Source organism: Nipponia nippon, unplaced genomic scaffold (genome assembly GCF_047370975.1).
Source record: "Nipponia nippon isolate SJK-2023a ecotype South Korea unplaced genomic scaffold, ASM4737097v1 scaffold_7, whole genome shotgun sequence".
NCBI classification, from domain to species: Eukaryota; Metazoa; Chordata; class Aves; order Pelecaniformes; family Threskiornithidae; genus Nipponia; species Nipponia nippon.
Genome location: NW_028262391.1, coordinates 10,034,453 through 10,051,971, shown reverse-complemented (window position 1 = coordinate 10,051,971; position 17,519 = coordinate 10,034,453). Strand labels below are relative to the sequence as shown.

Genomic DNA, 17,519 nt, shown 5'->3' with positions numbered 1-17,519 from the left:
ACCAGTAATCTGGTTTAATCCAGTTCACTGCCTTTACAGAGATAAGTTTATCATCATTATTATAGAGCTAACGAAATAGGAGTTGATGAATTAGCAGTGATCTGTACCAACAATGTTCTTATGGAAGGCAGAGAACCCATTTGTGTTTTGGGTGGTTTTTAGGTGGTTCCAGGCTGGATCCGACAGGCTCCTTTGTTCCAACTAACACGAAGCAAGCCCTGTCGAACATGCTGCAGCGGCGCTCTGGCACCATGATGCAGCCCCCCTCTATCCATGCAATCACGCCTCAGCAGCAATTGCTCCAGATGAAACTCCTGCAGCAAGAGCAGCAGCAGCAGCGGCTCCTCAGGCAGCAAGCACAGTCACGGTCTCTCCAACAGGTTTGTCCAAACCCCCAAGTCTGAAGAGCAACACAGTTGTTTTGCCTTCCACTGGGGCTCCTTGCGTGCATAGGCTTATGGAGTGGAGAGCCAGCTGATATTTACAGTTGCAGTAACTCCCCAAATATTGCTTAACCAGAACGATCTGCTTTTAAATTTCATTTGCCCTTTGGTCTCCTATCCCTTTCTTTTTTTCCTGTGTTTCATAAAATCAGGTTTTGCTTCTGCTACTTGATGATATACTTGTTCCCTGTTGTGTCGCAGAGGCTTTCATAGTGGAATTGCATAGTGCTGTGTACCACCAAGCTACAAGTAAGCAGCAGAGGCACAGCAATGCTCTTCACAATTAAAAATCCAGGAAGTCCAGCAGGAGCCATTTTCATACACGTGTGCACGCAGACGCCCATGTTCTCTAGAAGTAGCTGGTATTTCTTCTCCTAACATTTCTGCAGAGTACAGCTGCTGTGTGCCAAACCGCACGTGGCTATTGTGCAACACCCTTTGGAGCCTGAGCTGGTTTCAGAATATGGCTACAGACAGGCTGCTTTTGAACTGGTGATGTAAGAACAGAAGATTGGTTTTTGGATCCCAGATAACCAGCAATATGTGTACAGTAGTTGGTGCTAAAACCAATAACTTCTCTACCTTTATTTTAAAGTCCTCCTGTACCCATTCTTACCCTCACTGCAGTATATATTACATTGCCCTTATGGTGTCTTGCCTTCAAACTCTGTGATGTGCCCTCTTTGCTCAAAACAGTCAAAATTTTCCGCAAGTATCCTCATAATTTCTCCCACACTGTCTCTGTTTTGTTAGAGCTCCCTCATTGTCTTTCTCATCCCTCTTTCAGTCTCTCTGCTATGATGCATGCAAAGCCCTCTGTAGTGCTTAAATTGCTGATGGGCTACAGTAGTTTTATATGGGGCTGTTCATAATTGTGAAACTAGAGTTTCCTTGTATGTGTGCTGTCTTCTACCTTAAAAAAAAAAACAAAACCCAAAAACCCAGCCCCAAAAGCTCGGGATGTGTTTTATAATATCAGTGGTACGGTGGATATTGGATCCCTCATTGGTGTCCTGCAGGCACTACGAGGTACTAAGGATTAGGTACCCTAAATATTCGGGTACTGGGCTCTACATTTAACCCTGTAGCATTGCTTACGTTAGGCAGTTTCTCACTGTTTTAGTGTTAGGTCCAACTGGCTTTCAAGTACTATGATGGAATACAGGCTTAAATAAGAGCCTTAAGTAAACAAATGATGATGACTGCTTATGGCTAGATGGATCAAAAAGCAATAATTGAAGATCTAAATTAACATTACTCTCACATTTAAGAAATGCTGTTGTTTAACACTGTCACATTTACAAGGATAAGAGATGTTGCATTTCCCTTTTGCTTTCAGACAGGGACAGTATCTGAGGTGTTAAGAACAATGGTCAACTTCTTCTCCAAACTGCTGCATAGACAGGTTGACAGTAAGAGAATAAACTTATCATGAAGGCATGAACGTATGTCTAAATAAGATTAATAAGGTGTCCGTGATGAACTTTTTCATAAAATTCGTATTGAACTTTTACAATGTAAAAGTTGCAGTAAAATTCAACAGGGTAGGTTCAGATGCGTATTTCAGCTAACATACGACGTGCTGGATGTTCATCAGTCAATGGTTCTGTATCAACTGTGTTTTTATTTCAGCAGTAAGTCAGTGTAAGTTAAACTGAGGTAAACCAAGTCAAACCAGAGCCATCCAAACCCAGCCTTTGTTTCCCAGTTAACTTACACACAGTGGCATGCACAGCCGGGTCCTTTGTGGTGTGCTGGGGAGTACCACAGATGGACACATTGTTTTCTGTCTGGTTCTAATATTTTGTCTTAGTGGATGTTTGGAAAGGTTCATTCATCCTGACTCTTGAAAACTTTCACTGTAATGAAATGAATGAACAATTCACCAGGCCGTCCTGTTTGCTTTCCTTGTTGTCTAAGCATGTGCTGGCAATGCTGACACCAGAGAAGCCCCTCCAAGGTCCCAGTGGCACTGGGGCTTTGCATGCTCCCTGCACCCTGGGCTGCCCCAGTGGGACACCTGCCTGCAGGCACGGTGCTCTGGATGAGAAATGTGTCCCTGGGGAACTTGCGGTAGTTCTTACTGCGGTCCTGGATTTAGAGTACGAAATGTTATGGCAGTGTACAAGCCTGAAGGTAGCATTTGAAAATTTAGGAACAAGATGATTTGTAAGCATTGCTACTGTGTGGTGTTTGTTGTTAAGCGGAGCTTAAATAAGGAAGGTTTCTTCTTTGGTTTTTATGTTTCTGCAGCTGCAGAATGAAATTACCTGCTCAGCTTGAAATCGCTGGCACTGGTGTGGACAGTTCTGTAAAATCAGTCCAGAAGGACTCTGCTCTTCAGTGCTGTGCCATACATGCTGTGCTCTTGACAACAAATAGCTATGGTGCAAGGTCTTTAAGAACTATGACTTGTTAAAAAAACTTTGAGTATTTTATATAGAATTAATAGACTCCTGTGGATGGTAAGGAGTCCTTTCCACATTTAGAGTTTCTGTTCATAAATTCCATAAAAGTATTGAGGTTCATTAGCATAAAAACCACCTAAAAGGACCTTGTTAGCATTCCTAAACGCCAACGTTCTTTGAGTACATACAGGTGAGCTCTGTAAAGGTGCTGTACTGCTCCACTAACAATCTGAGCCTAATGATGTATGTTTGTATTGTTTGCTATTTTCTCGCCTGTCCTTTTCCTTTAGGATGTCTGTAGCACTGCTGTATCCCTTCAAGATGGCTTTGACAACATAATGGTAACCACTCTGAGACTGTGAACTTCTCTTTATTTTTTCTTTCGCACAAACATGCATTTCTTTCAACACACAGGCTGCACACTTTGCTTTTGATGAGAATGCTACGCTTTGGCACTCCTCTCACCTAGGTAGCGCAGTGGCTGCATGTGGGAAGACTGTGAAGACACTTGCACACATAGAGTATTTTTTTTCTTACAAATATTTCCAATAACTGCATCATTGATCAATTTTTTCCTCTTCTGTTGTATTTCTCCCTGTGAAAGATTAGATATGTCCAATGCCATGGCCACCTAAGCATGGCTGATGTGTTCCCATTCTGCCCTCGTCTCCCCGCTGGCGGCTGGGTCTGCTCCTCTCTGCTGCCATCCACTGTGGCAGCTTCTGCCATGACATAAGGTGGGATAGCGGTGACTGCCGTGTCAGATGAGCGGTAAGGGATAGACCACACGCCCTTTTTGGCCAGCGCGTGCCACCAGCGCTTCCCAGGCAGCATGTGGAGCTGTTCCTGGCGTGGGCCTGTTCCCACTGCAGTGGGACGCAGTCGTGCCGCTCAGCTCAGTGAAGGTCAGCTCCCCTGGCCCTGTGTGAGCTGTAGTTTCCAAAATACTTCTTGTCCCACCTGAGCATGACAGTATACTGCCTGATGGTCTGTTCCTGAGCTATGGCAGGATGTGCGGTTATTAGAATAACCATACTTTGTTACTTCCAAAACAAGCAACAGCTAACACTTACCTGTTAAATTATTAAGTTTCATAGAATTCAGTTGTTTCTGGGGAAAAACAATGATGGCATGAAGTTTCATCCCTAATATCTGTGTTGGAAAGCTTTCCAGGTATTAATTAGAAAAGCTGTTTGCAGGACTTTTTTCCTCTCTTAGGGAAACTGCAATGTTGTTAAAAGCACTAATTGGAAAGACAAAGCAAAATGTGTTTTTAAAAAGGCTTTGCTGCTTACCCTGTTGTCCATATTTTATAGATGTGCAATCATTCCTGTTACTATTGGTAGCATGTCAGAACAGGGTATAGATCACCATATTTGCGGTTAATTAGGCACACCTAGATATGCAGCAAGTATACAGTGAGGTCTCTCAAATCTATCATCATCATCTTATCTAAATAAGTGCTAGTGTTTCGCTACCTACTTTCAAAGTCAGATTTGGTCAGATTTTGGTCAAAATCAGCCTACAGTGCCATGGCTGCTACAATCACCTTTGCTAGTCCCAGCACCACCTAGAAAAGAAAATTCCTTCCAAATACACTATGGTCACATACCTTAACAGGAAAAAGCAGTAAGTTTTGCTTCAGTTTAAGGTGCAAGTAGAACAAAGAGAACAGCGGTTATTACTGTAACATTGCATCAGCATTGGATAAAAGCGTTTGGGTTTTTTCTCCTTTGTTTTGTTTTGGTTTTGTTTGGCATGCATGCACGGTTCCGGCTTGCAGCAATTGGCTTGCATGTTTAGTTAACTCTTTACTAAATTATGCCTGGAGGGAGAAGTCCCTTTGAATTTAGCAACATCTGCTGCTGCTGCTCAGGAATGCAGAGCTCTCTCTCGCAACAGGGGAGCTTGCTTGGTGGCCGTGTGCTGCTGTGGAATAAATTGATCTGTCCCTTACCTAACGAAGAGCTTTTTGCTTACGTTTCACATGTGATTTTGTGTGTGGTGCTTGCCTGGCCTGGGCAGTGGTGCCTTCAGCACGGGCGTGCTGCTCTTGAGTCTCACGCCCTGCCAGCTCCGCTGCTTTGCGTGCGCTTTAAATGGCAGGGAAAAGATCGGTGGACAAAACTCACTTGTGGCTTTCTGCCCACTGTGTATTGCTGGGATCATGCAGCTGCTTATTTAGTATTTTCTGACAGAATTAGGGCCTAATCTAATTTCCATTGATATAACTTCCACTGACTTTGGAGGGACACTGTTGACACTGCGTGGGCATGAGTGGACAAATTTTACTTTTGGACACACCAGGTTAGCTGTCGCTGAGAGAAACAAAAGGATAACACATGGAGCACCACTCTACAGACCAGCTTCAGCAGAACCCACGAGGTGGTTTGTATTACTGCAGGGAATAGCTTAAGGCACCATTTTTTCTAGAAATCAGTCATGATTTTACCAGATTTCACCTTTGGGTGACTTCAAGTTACATCTTTATCTATCCTGTGGTTGGCACCTTATGAAAAAGTTTCAGAAGCAATTTGCTCAGAGAAATTATTATTCTTTTTTTGTTTTTCTTCTTTTGCCTCTGTTTAAAAAAAAGAAAAATCTTAAGTACTTGAGTACCTTCCCCCTGTACTTGGCTGACATCTGGTTTATGTGCATCCCGTCCGTGAGATGTATGTTCTGTTCAGTGTTTCAGCTTCTCGCCTATCAGGTTGATGTTTTAGAGCTCCCCGTCTGATTTTGGAGATATTTTTCCAGATAAAATTAATTTTGTCTGAACTTTTGTCCGGACCGATAGGTGTTACTCTGTTCACACCTCCTGTACCGCCTAATTTGTTTTTCAGAATTTTCCATGAGATATTGGCTTGCTTTTAAAACAAATCCTTAGCATGGCTTCTGCCTCCTTAGTGTAGCTTATGGCATCAGAGCTCCCTGCTGTCTTGTCTGCATCTCAGTGACCCTTTAGCAGTGGTCCCAGAGGCTGGCACAGACCCTAGCTAGGTCAGTCTTTTTTTTGTTCGTTTGCTTTTAAAAGAAAGGAAGGTATGAAAAACGAGTGTGTGACAATCCTGTGGCACCCTGTGGTAGCTTTGTCCCTGGTTTTGTGTCTTGTCCTTGACCTCTTCTGTCTGTTCTCTGCCCAAAGCACAGGGCAGTTAATCCACCCTGGTCGCAGCAGTTCATGTCTCTTGGGCTGGATCAGTTGAAGCTGGAACACTTTCCCGCTACCGTACTGCTTCCCTGAGGAATTCCTGTTCACAATAGGTAGCTCTGCTTGTTTCCGAGGTCTGTTGATGAGGACGCACATACTTTTAATCCCAATCCAAAATAACAGCTGAACTGCCGGACTGCCGGTTGTGCTTACAGACTTGTTAACGTTTGGTACAGTTACTACTAAAGGGATGGGAGCAGATAAAGAAGGAGAGTTCCAATGGTGCTTCAGTATTTTATCCCATGTGAGATTTTCTTTTCCACTGGGTAGCCCTGATTGTAATGTTGCTGCTTGCAGTGTGTTATCAAAGTCACTTTTAGCCTTAAATTTATAATACATCTCTGTAAGGATATCCTGATTAAAATGGCAAAGACTTTGTTGGAGGACTTGGATTTTGTGTTTGGTTTTGTGGTAAACTGGGCAGCTACAGGAGCATGACTGCTTCCAGCTCATGTCTGCCACTGAGCTTTTTTGAGTAGAATGGTTTTTAAAATTATGAAGTGCAGCTGTGCAGCATCACAATTGCACAGAAAATACACAGACTTGATTGTATCCTTGGCAAATTCTCATTCGCCAGTTTTTTACAATCTTGGTCCTGAAATTAAGTCTAACGTTTTATTTTTTCCTCTTCTCTGGTGCTTCAAAACATACTAATGCAGCTATAGTTGAAATCTTTAAATGATTTGCCATTAATTGGGCATAAATATAGAGGCAATTTGAAATGAACAAACTAGGCTGTCTGCTGATCACAAATACGGACTGTGTTTCCAAGCTGTACTGGTTGGGAGCTGGAGATGCTTGTGTTACTCATTTATCATACTGGTTTTTTGTATGTCATCATAAAATTTGCTAATCAGCATTTTGCCTGCTTCATCTGGGGGAAAGCTAGTAATCAGGTAGCCTGAGAAAGATACCAGCTGTGTATTTATACTAGAGATGAGCATTTACTCTAAGCTTCCTGTATCATTTAATGTACTGTCTTCAAGACAGCTAGAATATTTTTTTCCTAATCCTTTGCAAAGCCCCATTTTAAAGGGTGTCTGCAAGACCTCTGTTCAGTAAGTGGCTGTTTCTTCACTGCTGTATTGTTGCAGTAGTGTCAGAAATCAAACAAAAGTCAGTTCTTCCATCTGCTTATGAGTAAATACAGTTCAGCAGTTTAGCACCGAGCAACAGTGCTGTCTTGAAGGAAATGGTCAAGTCTCTCCATGACTCTTTCGGACACAGCTTGGTGGGGTTTGTGTCCAGAACTGGACTTGTTTGGGGTGTGGAGGCCCTATCTGATGGGTGATGTGTCTTTCAGGGTCAGCCGATGGACCAAGCTGCTATTTTCACTTCTCAAGTTCGACCCCCATCTCAGCTTCCACAGTACCCAGGGTTACAGCAAGCACAGGTACTGCACTACTCCCATGGAATATCTACATAAAAATGTTTTTAAACAGAGCTCCTTTACCTCGCAGCTTGCTTCTCTGTGCTTGGGACGTGCCTTGTGCATGTGGCCTAGGGTAACGGTGAGGCCTCCTTCGAGGATGCTTGTGGTCTCTGTGTGCTGTAGCTCGTAAACGTTTTTAACGTGGTCACTTCCCAGTTTTTCCTAATGTTGTTGCTGGTAAAGACAAGCATACTTCAGCATTAAGCCTGAAATTTGGCCAATTTTCGGTGAGATAGTGATACCAGTAACTCTTTATTATGTCATGGTCACTCTGGTACTTGGGATTTTGGAGGGGGAGGGAACAAAGAAAAGAGAGAGGTGGAGCTGTGGAGCAGAGCCCTGCTCTCGCTCAGTGCCTTTTGGGGAAGGGTGGCACGGTGCAAGCTCCATCCTGCTGTGTGTGACCACACTGCAGCTGCCTGAACTTGCAAAGCGAAGTGGGGTACAGCCGGTGTGGGGGACTCACAGGTTGGTGTGTGGGTACAGCACTGCGTCTCACTGACTCGCCTGCGGTTGTCCAGGCTTTGGCTCTTTGATGAAGACCATCTCTTTCTTTTATAGTTCAGCTAATTTAAATATGGGCACGGTGAAGTTACTCTTCTGTCCACTTTCCCTGCAGAGCATGCCTCACGGATACACGATGTACAGCACTCAGATGCCTTTGCAGCAGCAGCAGCCTGGTGGCGTAGTGCTTTCCCCCAGCTACAACCCTCGTGCGTACACAGCAGCTCATTCCAGCCCCACGCTGATGGAGAGGCTGCGGCAGATGCAACAGCAGCCCAGTGGATATATTCAACAGCAGGCTGCTGCCTACATCCAGCCTTTGACAGGCACTCAGCGGTGAGCTTCTGCAGTTCTCATAGCTGGTGACATTGCAGAATTTTAATGGCACCTTTGTTTAGAGATCTAAAGCTTTATTTAAAATAAAGTGTATTAATCAAAATGAGGTTAACGCTGGGTCTAATTAGCAATAAATATGCCTTTCTCTCCAACTTACCCCCTACTTTTTCCCCCATTTAATTTTTATTTTAAGTTGGTCTTGGCACACGTTGTAGCCAGTTGTCCTGTGTGTTCGTAGAACATAAAAATTCATTTAAAGACGGCTGTTGGAATCTATTTCAGTACACACAGGTATGGTATCCATATTATGCAAACACGTGTGTGGTATTAAACAATAAATATTCCAGGTTTACCAAAGAGTCTGTAGTGAAGAAAACACAAGACCAACTTGGTAGTTTAACTAGCAATAGACAAATGAATTTTGCTTAAGCTTGAATAGACTAAATTGACTTCGCTTTGGAAGTACAGCTCAGTTGCAGTGCCTATAAGAAACAGGAAAAATTCATTGGTAAAGAAATGTAATGAAACAGAAGGCAGATGAAGCAGGAAAGAAATCTGTAAAAGGGAGTTTTGCAGAGTAAGCAGAGTGGAAAACTGAAGTTTCCAATGACTGTCTTGAATCAGATTTTTTTTCTAACAGTCTAGCATAGTCCAACTAACAGTCCAACTCTGCTCTTAACTGAGTCAGAAATGTTGCTGCTTTTAATTTCCACTTCAAATAGACGTGTTCAGCAGAGTGACTCCCAAAAAACACAGGCTTAAGTTAAAGAGAGGGTGGAGGGAAAAAAAAAAAAACAGTCAAAATTTGCAGGGTCTGCCTCTGTAGGCACTGTCCAGCCGTAGCTGTGATGGAGTACCCGTGCAGCGCAGCGCGCTCCCCGTGTGCAGGTCGCAGAGTCACTGAAACAGCAGAGTACGTAGATGTCGGTCATCACAAGGTGGTCTGGCTCGTCAGCAGAGCTTCAGTCCTGTCTTGCTCATCCCATGTAATTCACCCTGGAGTACTCCTGATGAGCTCTCTTACCAAGTAAAGATATTCTTCTTTCTCTGCTTCACCTCTAATTTGATCCCAAAACTAAAACCTCCTTTAGATGCTAAGTTCAAGTGTACTTAAATGACTTGCTTATCAATTGTTTGTTGTAAGCAGAACATGAAAGTGTCATGTATGTTTGCAGCTATGCAACTCACTCTCAACTCTTGTTATTTTTAATGAAATCAGTGTTTCTGGAATTGTGAACGTTACCATATATTCTGCAACAATCACTGGTTCCTTAAGTTTTAAATTCTTGCAAGCCTGGATATCTTGAGAGATATCAATTTGGGGTATGTTTGCACCTCTTTTTGGCCTTAACTTGGTTGACAGCCTTGTACGAAAACCTACAGGGTGCCTTGCATTAGGAATAAGGCTGCTAACCTGAATCGCCTTGTCTTTGCTGAGTTTTAAACAGCTAGTCTAAATTATAAGCTAGCTAACATGTTTTCCCCATGTATATCTTTCTGCTTTGTCAATGTTAATTACTCCCATAACATCCTAAGAAAGTATTTCTTGCTTGGTATGTTTTTTCAGTATTTTAGAAAGTAAAAAGTCTTTATAATCAGTTTTAAATTCCTGGTAATGTACCTATAAGAAGTTTTTGTTGGGAGTTTGTTTTAGTGCTTATGTGGAATTCTTGCTTGAAATGTAGAAACTCATCACTCTTCCTAATAAAGCAAGAATTGAATGCTTGGATCTGTTCTTGTTTAGAGGAACGTGTTATTACCTACATCAGTTACTGGGCAATAGTATGGTACGGCTTCTATTATGGAACATTTTTCAAACATTTCATATTTGGAAATATATGCTTCCTGTAAAACATAATGTCTCCTAAATCTATGGAAGTCTAATGTCGCAGGTTATAGTTGAGTACTCCTAGACTAACTTGTGCTCTGTCTATAAAAATGAAGTATAATCCGTTATTTTTTTTCCCCAATCAGATTGAGCCATCAGCCTTTGCAGCCAAATTCACTGGTTGGAGGGGGACTGGACAGTGCATCGACCGCAGGTCCTCATCCGACCCTGAACTCAGTACAGCTGCCTCCGGAGCCAATGAGACAGAGACAGCAGCAGATGCGACAGCAGAGACTCTTCCAGGTGAGGGACTCAGCTGCGCTAGAGGCCAGGGATATTTCAGTATAAACATCCCTGTATCAGGTGATGGCGTTACACACTCGCTTGCATGTGTATTCAAGTCTAAAGCAGCAGAGCCTGGTGCTATAAACCTGAACTGCTTTTACTCAAGTGCAATAATTCAGTGTTTACCTTTGGGATTTCCAGAAGAGAGCTCTGGACATAAATGTAAAATTCAGTACTTTCATTTTTCAAGATGGTAGAATGCCTCTGGAGAAGGTAAATTTGAGAACGGCCTAGCTGAGTGTGCGGAGACAAAAGCAGTGGTTGTGCTCTCCCCTGTCTGGCCTTATAACATATACTGGGGTTGAATCGAAGGGCTTGCTTCCTGTCTGGCCTATTTCCTATATTCTGATTTGATGATAAATTTTTTATTTGGAGGTAAGTATCAGTTTATCAGCTAAATATGTAGGGCTTGGCACAGGGGAAGTAAATTACATTAAAAATCCTTCCCATGGCCCTTTGATGGTTGGAATTATTTTCATGTTTTCATTTTAATGCGATAGTTATCTGTGCCAGTTCTTGTCGAACGATAATGTATTTTATCTAAATATTTTGATGTTGTAGTAAACTAAATATACCAGCTTTCGAGTATTTTTTCATCTATTAACAGTGCTCCTTGTCAGCCTTGGTGTGGCTGACGATGAAAGTGGAGAGCTGTGAGGCGTATCTCCCAAATGGGGCCTTCAGTAACCAATGCTGTAAGCGAGCCCAGATCCTATGCTGGACATCAGTCATGAGAAGCCATATTGCTTGGCTCGTAGTCATTCCCCAAGGCAGTGTGCGTGTCGTGTCACTTGTTTCAATGCCCATCTTCTTTCAGTTGCAGCAGCAGCAGCAGGGGCAGCAGCAGGGGCAGCAGCAGGCGCTTGGTCTCCAGCCCGTGCAACCACAGCAGCCTTTGGTAAGCAGAAGTGACTGCTGGGTATTTTGGGCAGATGCGAGGGTAGTGACAGGGTGGGTTTTGTCACTTATGGAGACGGGCAGCGTGGCAGAGAGGGTTTGTGTAAGCTTCCCCGTGCCAACATCTGCCTGCCGGTGCTGACCCCATGGCGCCTGCAGTGCCATACCTCCGCCGCTCTGAATGCCCTACGAGCACATGCCCAGCGCCAGCGGCAACGGGCTCCTTATACCCGCGCTCTGAGCTGGCCACAAGTTGCAGCTGTGATAACAGAGCGTATTAGCTGGGGCTCTGCAGCCTGCTAGCGCATCCGGGTAGCTCCTGGCTGGCTCCGACCGTGGGCAGAGGAAGACTGCATCTGTCCACAGAAGACCGCATGAATGTGTCCATCTTGGCAACACGTGGCAAGAGGTGGGTTACGCATGCGCTGAGGTGTCCCTGGAGGGGACCGCGCCTGCTGACCTCTGATGGGGAGGCAAGCGCGGCTTTGAACGCAGGCCTTGGCAAGGAGGGCTGGTGTACTGCCCTGCTCAGCCCCCGGCGCCTCTGCAGCAGCGCATTTCAGTTTGCTGTTCAAAGATGGTCCTGCTGGGGCTGCAGTGCACGCTGCCTCCTGCGCTGCCATGGTTCATTCACCAGTTTAGTCAAAACTGATACCAAATTTGGGCCAACGATGACACGTTGTTTTAGCTGAAAAAAGATTTGTATGTGTGTAGGAAAAGTTCAAATGCTTCATTTCAGCATATCTTTTTGAAACTACACTTAGCGGTATTGATTTAAAACTAATGGTTAATATCCCAAACAATACAAATAACCACCCATAGCAGTTCTTTTGCGAATTACTGCGGGATATAGTTTCAAAATGGGTACCGGTGCTTTTCAAATTCTGTACATCTCTTTTTCCATCACCGGTAAAATAAGACTGCCCAGACTAACTGCCTTAAATCTCTCTATGTGAATCCAAAGGGCGGGGGGGAAATGAGATGCTTTAAAGTCATTCTCAGTCTTACTCCTAGTGCAGCATAAATAAATGACTATTTTGAAAATCTGATACAGAACCAAGTGCTGTAAGCCTCACTGAAAGTCAGGGATCTTTTTTTCTGGGGGTTTAAAGATGCCATTTAGTAGTCTCAAAGCAGCAAGCTAAGGTAAATTAACACCTTACTGCTGCAGGAATCAATTTTTTCTGTTGATGCTTGCTGTGCGATGTGTTTTTAGCAGTGTTTATCCCAATCAATATATCATAGTAATAATGAATAGATAGCCCTTGCTAACTTTAAAAACTTGATGAGAAATCTGTAGTTGCTGCTGCTTCATATAAATTGGTGGATTTTTCTGTCTTTGTAATATTTTGAAGTGAAAGCACGATAACATATACGACTGAGGCTACTTGTGGACTAGTTTTTGCTGCAACACTAAGGAAAGCATTCACTTGGAAATGTAAGGTGCTGATGGTTGGCATTTCTCCGCCTTCCTGTGCTTGTGCTGTGTTTGTGCGAGCGTCCGCGCTCCCTCCGCTCCCTCTGGCGTCGGCTGCAGACGCTGGCAGCTCCACCACTGCCAAACTCCAGTCCCTGCCTTAAGTCTTGTCACAAGTGACGGTTAGTGACTTCAGGCCTTTGATTTTTAGGTTGTACTGCTACCATACTGGGGAAAAAATGAGTTTTATTCTTTGAAGAGCCTTTTAAATGAAATCGTTAGTCATAAAACAGCTGCATGAAGACAACTGTACAAAAAAAATTGGGTTTGAGACATTCCTTTATGCTGAATTGCAGCCCTTTATAGCTTAATGTAGGATTTTACCAAATCGCTATCACTACCAATTTTTATGGACACGTCCACTGAATTTACAATGTCATTATGCTTGTTTCCTGTATTTGGGCAGTTTTTTCAGACATATTTAAGGTAGTTGAGGATAACTAGAAAAAATTTGCTATACAAAAATGGAGAAAATACAGCAATGCTGAAATTGCTAGCTTCTGAGTTTAAAAGCATTCATCAACGTGATCTGATAGAGAAACTTGGAGGCGGCTTGTAAGTGCAAGAGTAAGGATAAATGAAAGGTGTTTACCTGATAGCTACCAAAAGATGATTTTCATCCATTTTTGCGTTTTTCATAATAGTGTTTATATCTTGAAAAACTGCCTGTGAAAGACTGTCACAGAGACAGAGCACCTGCCCAGCTGCAGGCTCCTCTTCCAGCACTTGGCACAGGGGAAAGCTTTCTGTGTGTTGCTTTCACGTCCCCAAGAAACCCTGGTGTGGTTAATGCTTTTGACTGAACTCAGCATTTACTAAGGACTGTTAGCCAGAAGATTACACAATGTATTTTAAGTGAGGGATTTGGTTCCAGAAAGGGAAAAGGTGCTGAAGTCTTGTAAAACACTGAAACTCTCTTCAGTAAGCAAAAGGTTTCACTGAAACAAAGCGTGGGCGTTTTCTGTAGCGCATATGATGTTATTAGAGTATTGAATAACTCCATTTTTATTCAGCACATCAGGTTTTCAAACTGGTCAGGTGTATTGTGTATCCTTGTGCAGAAGCACAAAAAATCACTTAGAGGCACATGCATTTTCACCAAATCTAATGAGAAGGAAAACTCCAGGACTTAGGAAAGAGATCTAGAGAGCTCAGAGGCCCTGAGGATAAGACAGACAGTAAACGGTGAAGGCTCGGTTCGGTTTGTGCTTGCTAGCGTACCGGTACCTCATTCATCACGATTTCCCTCCCAGGAGTAGGGAAGTGTGAGGGAGTTGTGCCGTCAGCTCTCTGTCCTCGGGAGTCTGAGGTGGCTGGTGCGCAGACGTTTTTCTTTCATGCGGGTGACGCATTTTCCAAGGGAAGAAATGCTTCTTGTATATGCAGACTTTGGCTCCAGAAGTATCCATCCCAATGGCAGACACACGGACGGTCTGTGTCAGGTCTGTCTCTCATCATTCAGTAGTGTGGTGTGCAATATATTCAGTACTCTGACATACAGGTAGATGATCAATAAAAGTTGTTACTAGAGAATTATTTTCTTCCGATTGACAGCCAGAAGCGTGGAAAGCAAAGCGGTGCTTGTTCTCCTGCCCGTCTTTACTTGAAAAATAGACTTCATGGGTCAGATAGGTAGGCAATAATGCATGCTGTCAGATAGACCAATTAAAGACTAAATTCTGCTTTCATGCAAGTATAAATAGGGTGCAAATTTGTGAAAGTCAATGCATTTACACCCAGGGTACTTTCAAAGTGACTGAAGTCACGATTTAATTCATTAACAGCAGATTTCTGTGGAAGCTTTTTGTGTCTAATCCCATTATGCCTAATGCCATGGACTGGAAGGGCCTTGTCCCGACTCCTGTGGGCTTAGGGTAAGGATCAGAACGATGGTTATTTTGCTCAGTGGAGGAGCTGGCCCGGGGGGCTGGGCACTGATCCGTCTCCCCTTCCACTGGAGCCAAGAATTGAGTGTGCAGCTACAACCCTGCAGCAGGCGTGCAGCACAATGAACATCTGCTTTGTGCTCATCCTTCATTTTATCCAAAGTGGGAAAAATAATTTTCAAGGAGCTTCTTTCAACCATTATGCTTCAACCAGCTTCTTTCAACTATTATGCTTCAACCACACGTGCGTGTTTTAAAATGCTAAAAAGGCCGTTAATTCTGATTTGCAGTTTTGACTTGCCTTGTTTTTGAACCATGCAGAGAGTAAAGCTGCGTAGAGTGACTTGCAGGATGAATACTGGCCTCTCCAGAGGTGGAAAGGACAGAGACTGCTTCTGTCCCTTGTGTCTGGCTGGACACATGTGATTCTCGTAAGACAACTGGAAATGCGTGAGATTTCAGGGAATGAAGAGAACAAATGTTCTGTACGCCATAAGTGTGCTCCATGTGTCCTTACTGTGCTGTTAAAATCTGGTTGGGATCTGCGGTGGAGGCACGCCTGCCTGCCTTCTGCTGTCCCCTCCACCGGCTCTGTCCGCAGGGAACGGGGCAGCACAAGCCCAACACTTCTGCAGTTACTTGACGCGGCGCTCGCGCTGTGCGGGGTTCTTTCATCCGTCACGTTTCTTTTGCAGTTTCCAAGGCAAGGCTTACAACAGACACAGCAGCAACAACAGACAGCGGCGCTGGTCAGGCAGCTCCAGAAGCAGCTCTCTAGTAAGTGTGTGTGCACGTAGATGTACATAAATATATATTTGAACATGGAATTATCTTTCTGGAGGTGTTCTGCCTATTTAAATGCTGCCATATATACATGTAAGTAATTTACCGACTGACAGCTCGTTACCCATCCCAGAAGTGATGCAATACCAAAATTCTGGTGCTGGTGCATCCCACGGATTTCTGTTGGTCTCCAGAGAAGCCCGAGTCACTGGGCTGGTGGCCCAGTCACAATTTGCTGTGTGTTTTCTCCCCTCACTTCTACAGTCCTACCGCAGGGAAAGCCCCGAGGAAATTAGCACCTCTTGCGTGCGTTAGATAAGTATAGAAGGGAATGTACTGACTGTTGTTTGCTACTGCTGCGTGAAATACAGGTATTTTTCTGTATTTCTGTGGAGTACAGCCATGAGGCACACACACTCCCTTTGCTTTATCAACCAGGTAACCAACCACAACAAGGAGTGAACCAGTACGGGCATCCTTCACACTTCTAAATCAGAGATGGAAGGGAGACGTCATGTTACGTTTGCACTGAAGAACAGAACATTCAAAATTCAATGCACTAGTTATTGCTAAAAAGCAAACTTTAGTTTTCTTCTCTTATTATTTCAATAATTATTTTTTGTGCTGCAGTTGATGTGAATATGTAACAAGGTGGGTATTTTGGGTTTGGGGAATTTTTTTTGTGTTTAACTAGATTTAAGTGTATGGACTTGTGGGCCTATTTGAAGAATGTTATTGCAGATTTTACGAATTTGGTGCTTTTTAGGTCCTGTTACTTTTAAAGAGGACAAAGAATGCTGGATTTATTTATTTGTGGGAAACACTTCTTTGGTTTTTGGGCTTTCTTTGTTGATTTTTTTTTTTTTTTTTAAAAAGAACTGCACTGGACCAAACTACTGAACTGAAAGGCACTTCTGATTTTGGCATAGAAGTTAATTTGTTCATTAAAATGTTCACCTCTTTCTTTGTTGGTAGAACAAGCATCAATTTCAATTGTGTTTATTTGACTGTAATTTTCATATGCACTTTATAAAGTTCTTTGTTTAAAGTACCAATTTTCTCTTGCTCTCATTGTGGTAAGAAGGTGCTGAAGTGGGTTTATTGCTTGTATTAGAACTTCTTAAAGTTTATATTAAAAGCCACAATGTAACGTTAATAAACCTACTACAAGTAGCACTGTTTCATATTTGGTCTTTTTAATATAAAGTTCACTAGTGATCAGTTCTAAAGGAGCGCACAACGTAGTAACACGGATTGAACAGTCAAAATGGTTTTGCTCCACTCATGTAGGGAAATCTCAAAGCCCTGGAAAAGCCTCACAGGAGACGAATCTCCGTCTCTCACTTGGTGCCTTCAGTAACAAACCTCCTACCGGCTCTCACAAAGCGAGGGTGGGAAAGCCACCAAAGTCCTTCCTGCGGTTTCAGCGCTGCCGTAGCTGACAGCTCTTTGTACTGAAGTGGCCCCAAATGAGTTGTTCCTGTTACCCGTGTCTGCTGCCAGTGCTGCATGGTAAGTGTCCCAAATTCCGGGTTTGAGTCTTGATGGCTGTGCGAGTTTCAGCAATGTAATGCATTATGTATTATCAGCTGAGTGCAAAACCACAAGTAAATGATAAATCAAAATTACTGCAAACAAATCATTATTATTCAAACCTGTTCAAATATGTCATAATTTTGCTCATATCAGAATTGAAGAAACAGAATAAATTTATTACTATTTTATGTAATTTAGGAGTTAGACTATATGATTTTTTTTTTAATGCATTCATTTTGAAAGTGGAGCATGCAGGGCATTTAAAACATATGTAGGAATATTTTTTCCCTGTTTTGTATTAACTCAACTTGCTTCATTTACCATACAAAGAGTTTTTAGGTGTATCATAGTCAGGTGCTTTGTGGGGAGAGGGGAAGACTGCACTGCGCAAGCTTCAGAGGACTGTGGGAGGCAGTACAGCCAGTTAATGAAA

At 43.1% G+C, this 17,519-nt stretch overlaps 1 protein-coding gene across 7 annotated transcripts in view; it reads left to right on the top strand.

Annotated features, from left to right (window-relative positions):
• MED12L (mediator complex subunit 12L) overlaps positions 1–17,519 on the top strand; it is a 177,710-nt gene that overhangs the window by 157,029 nt on the left and 3,162 nt on the right. For 6 of the 7 annotated variants that reach the window (XM_087740803.1, XM_087740804.1, XM_087740802.1 and 3 more), the window contains 7 exons: positions 163–380; positions 7,366–7,455; positions 8,114–8,334; positions 10,309–10,465; positions 11,325–11,405; positions 15,463–15,544; positions 15,989–16,417. In XM_087740803.1, the coding sequence (XP_087596929.1) occupies positions 163–380; positions 7,366–7,455; positions 8,114–8,334; positions 10,309–10,465; positions 11,325–11,405; positions 15,463–15,544; positions 15,989–16,041 (902 nt within the window). In that variant the 3' untranslated portion in view covers positions 16,042–16,417. Of the gene's footprint in view, positions 1–162; positions 381–7,365; positions 7,456–8,113; positions 8,335–10,308; positions 10,466–11,324; positions 11,406–15,462; positions 15,545–15,988; positions 16,418–16,840; positions 17,063–17,519 lie in introns of those variants that run through there. The other variant, XR_015700795.1, reaches the window with a different exon arrangement.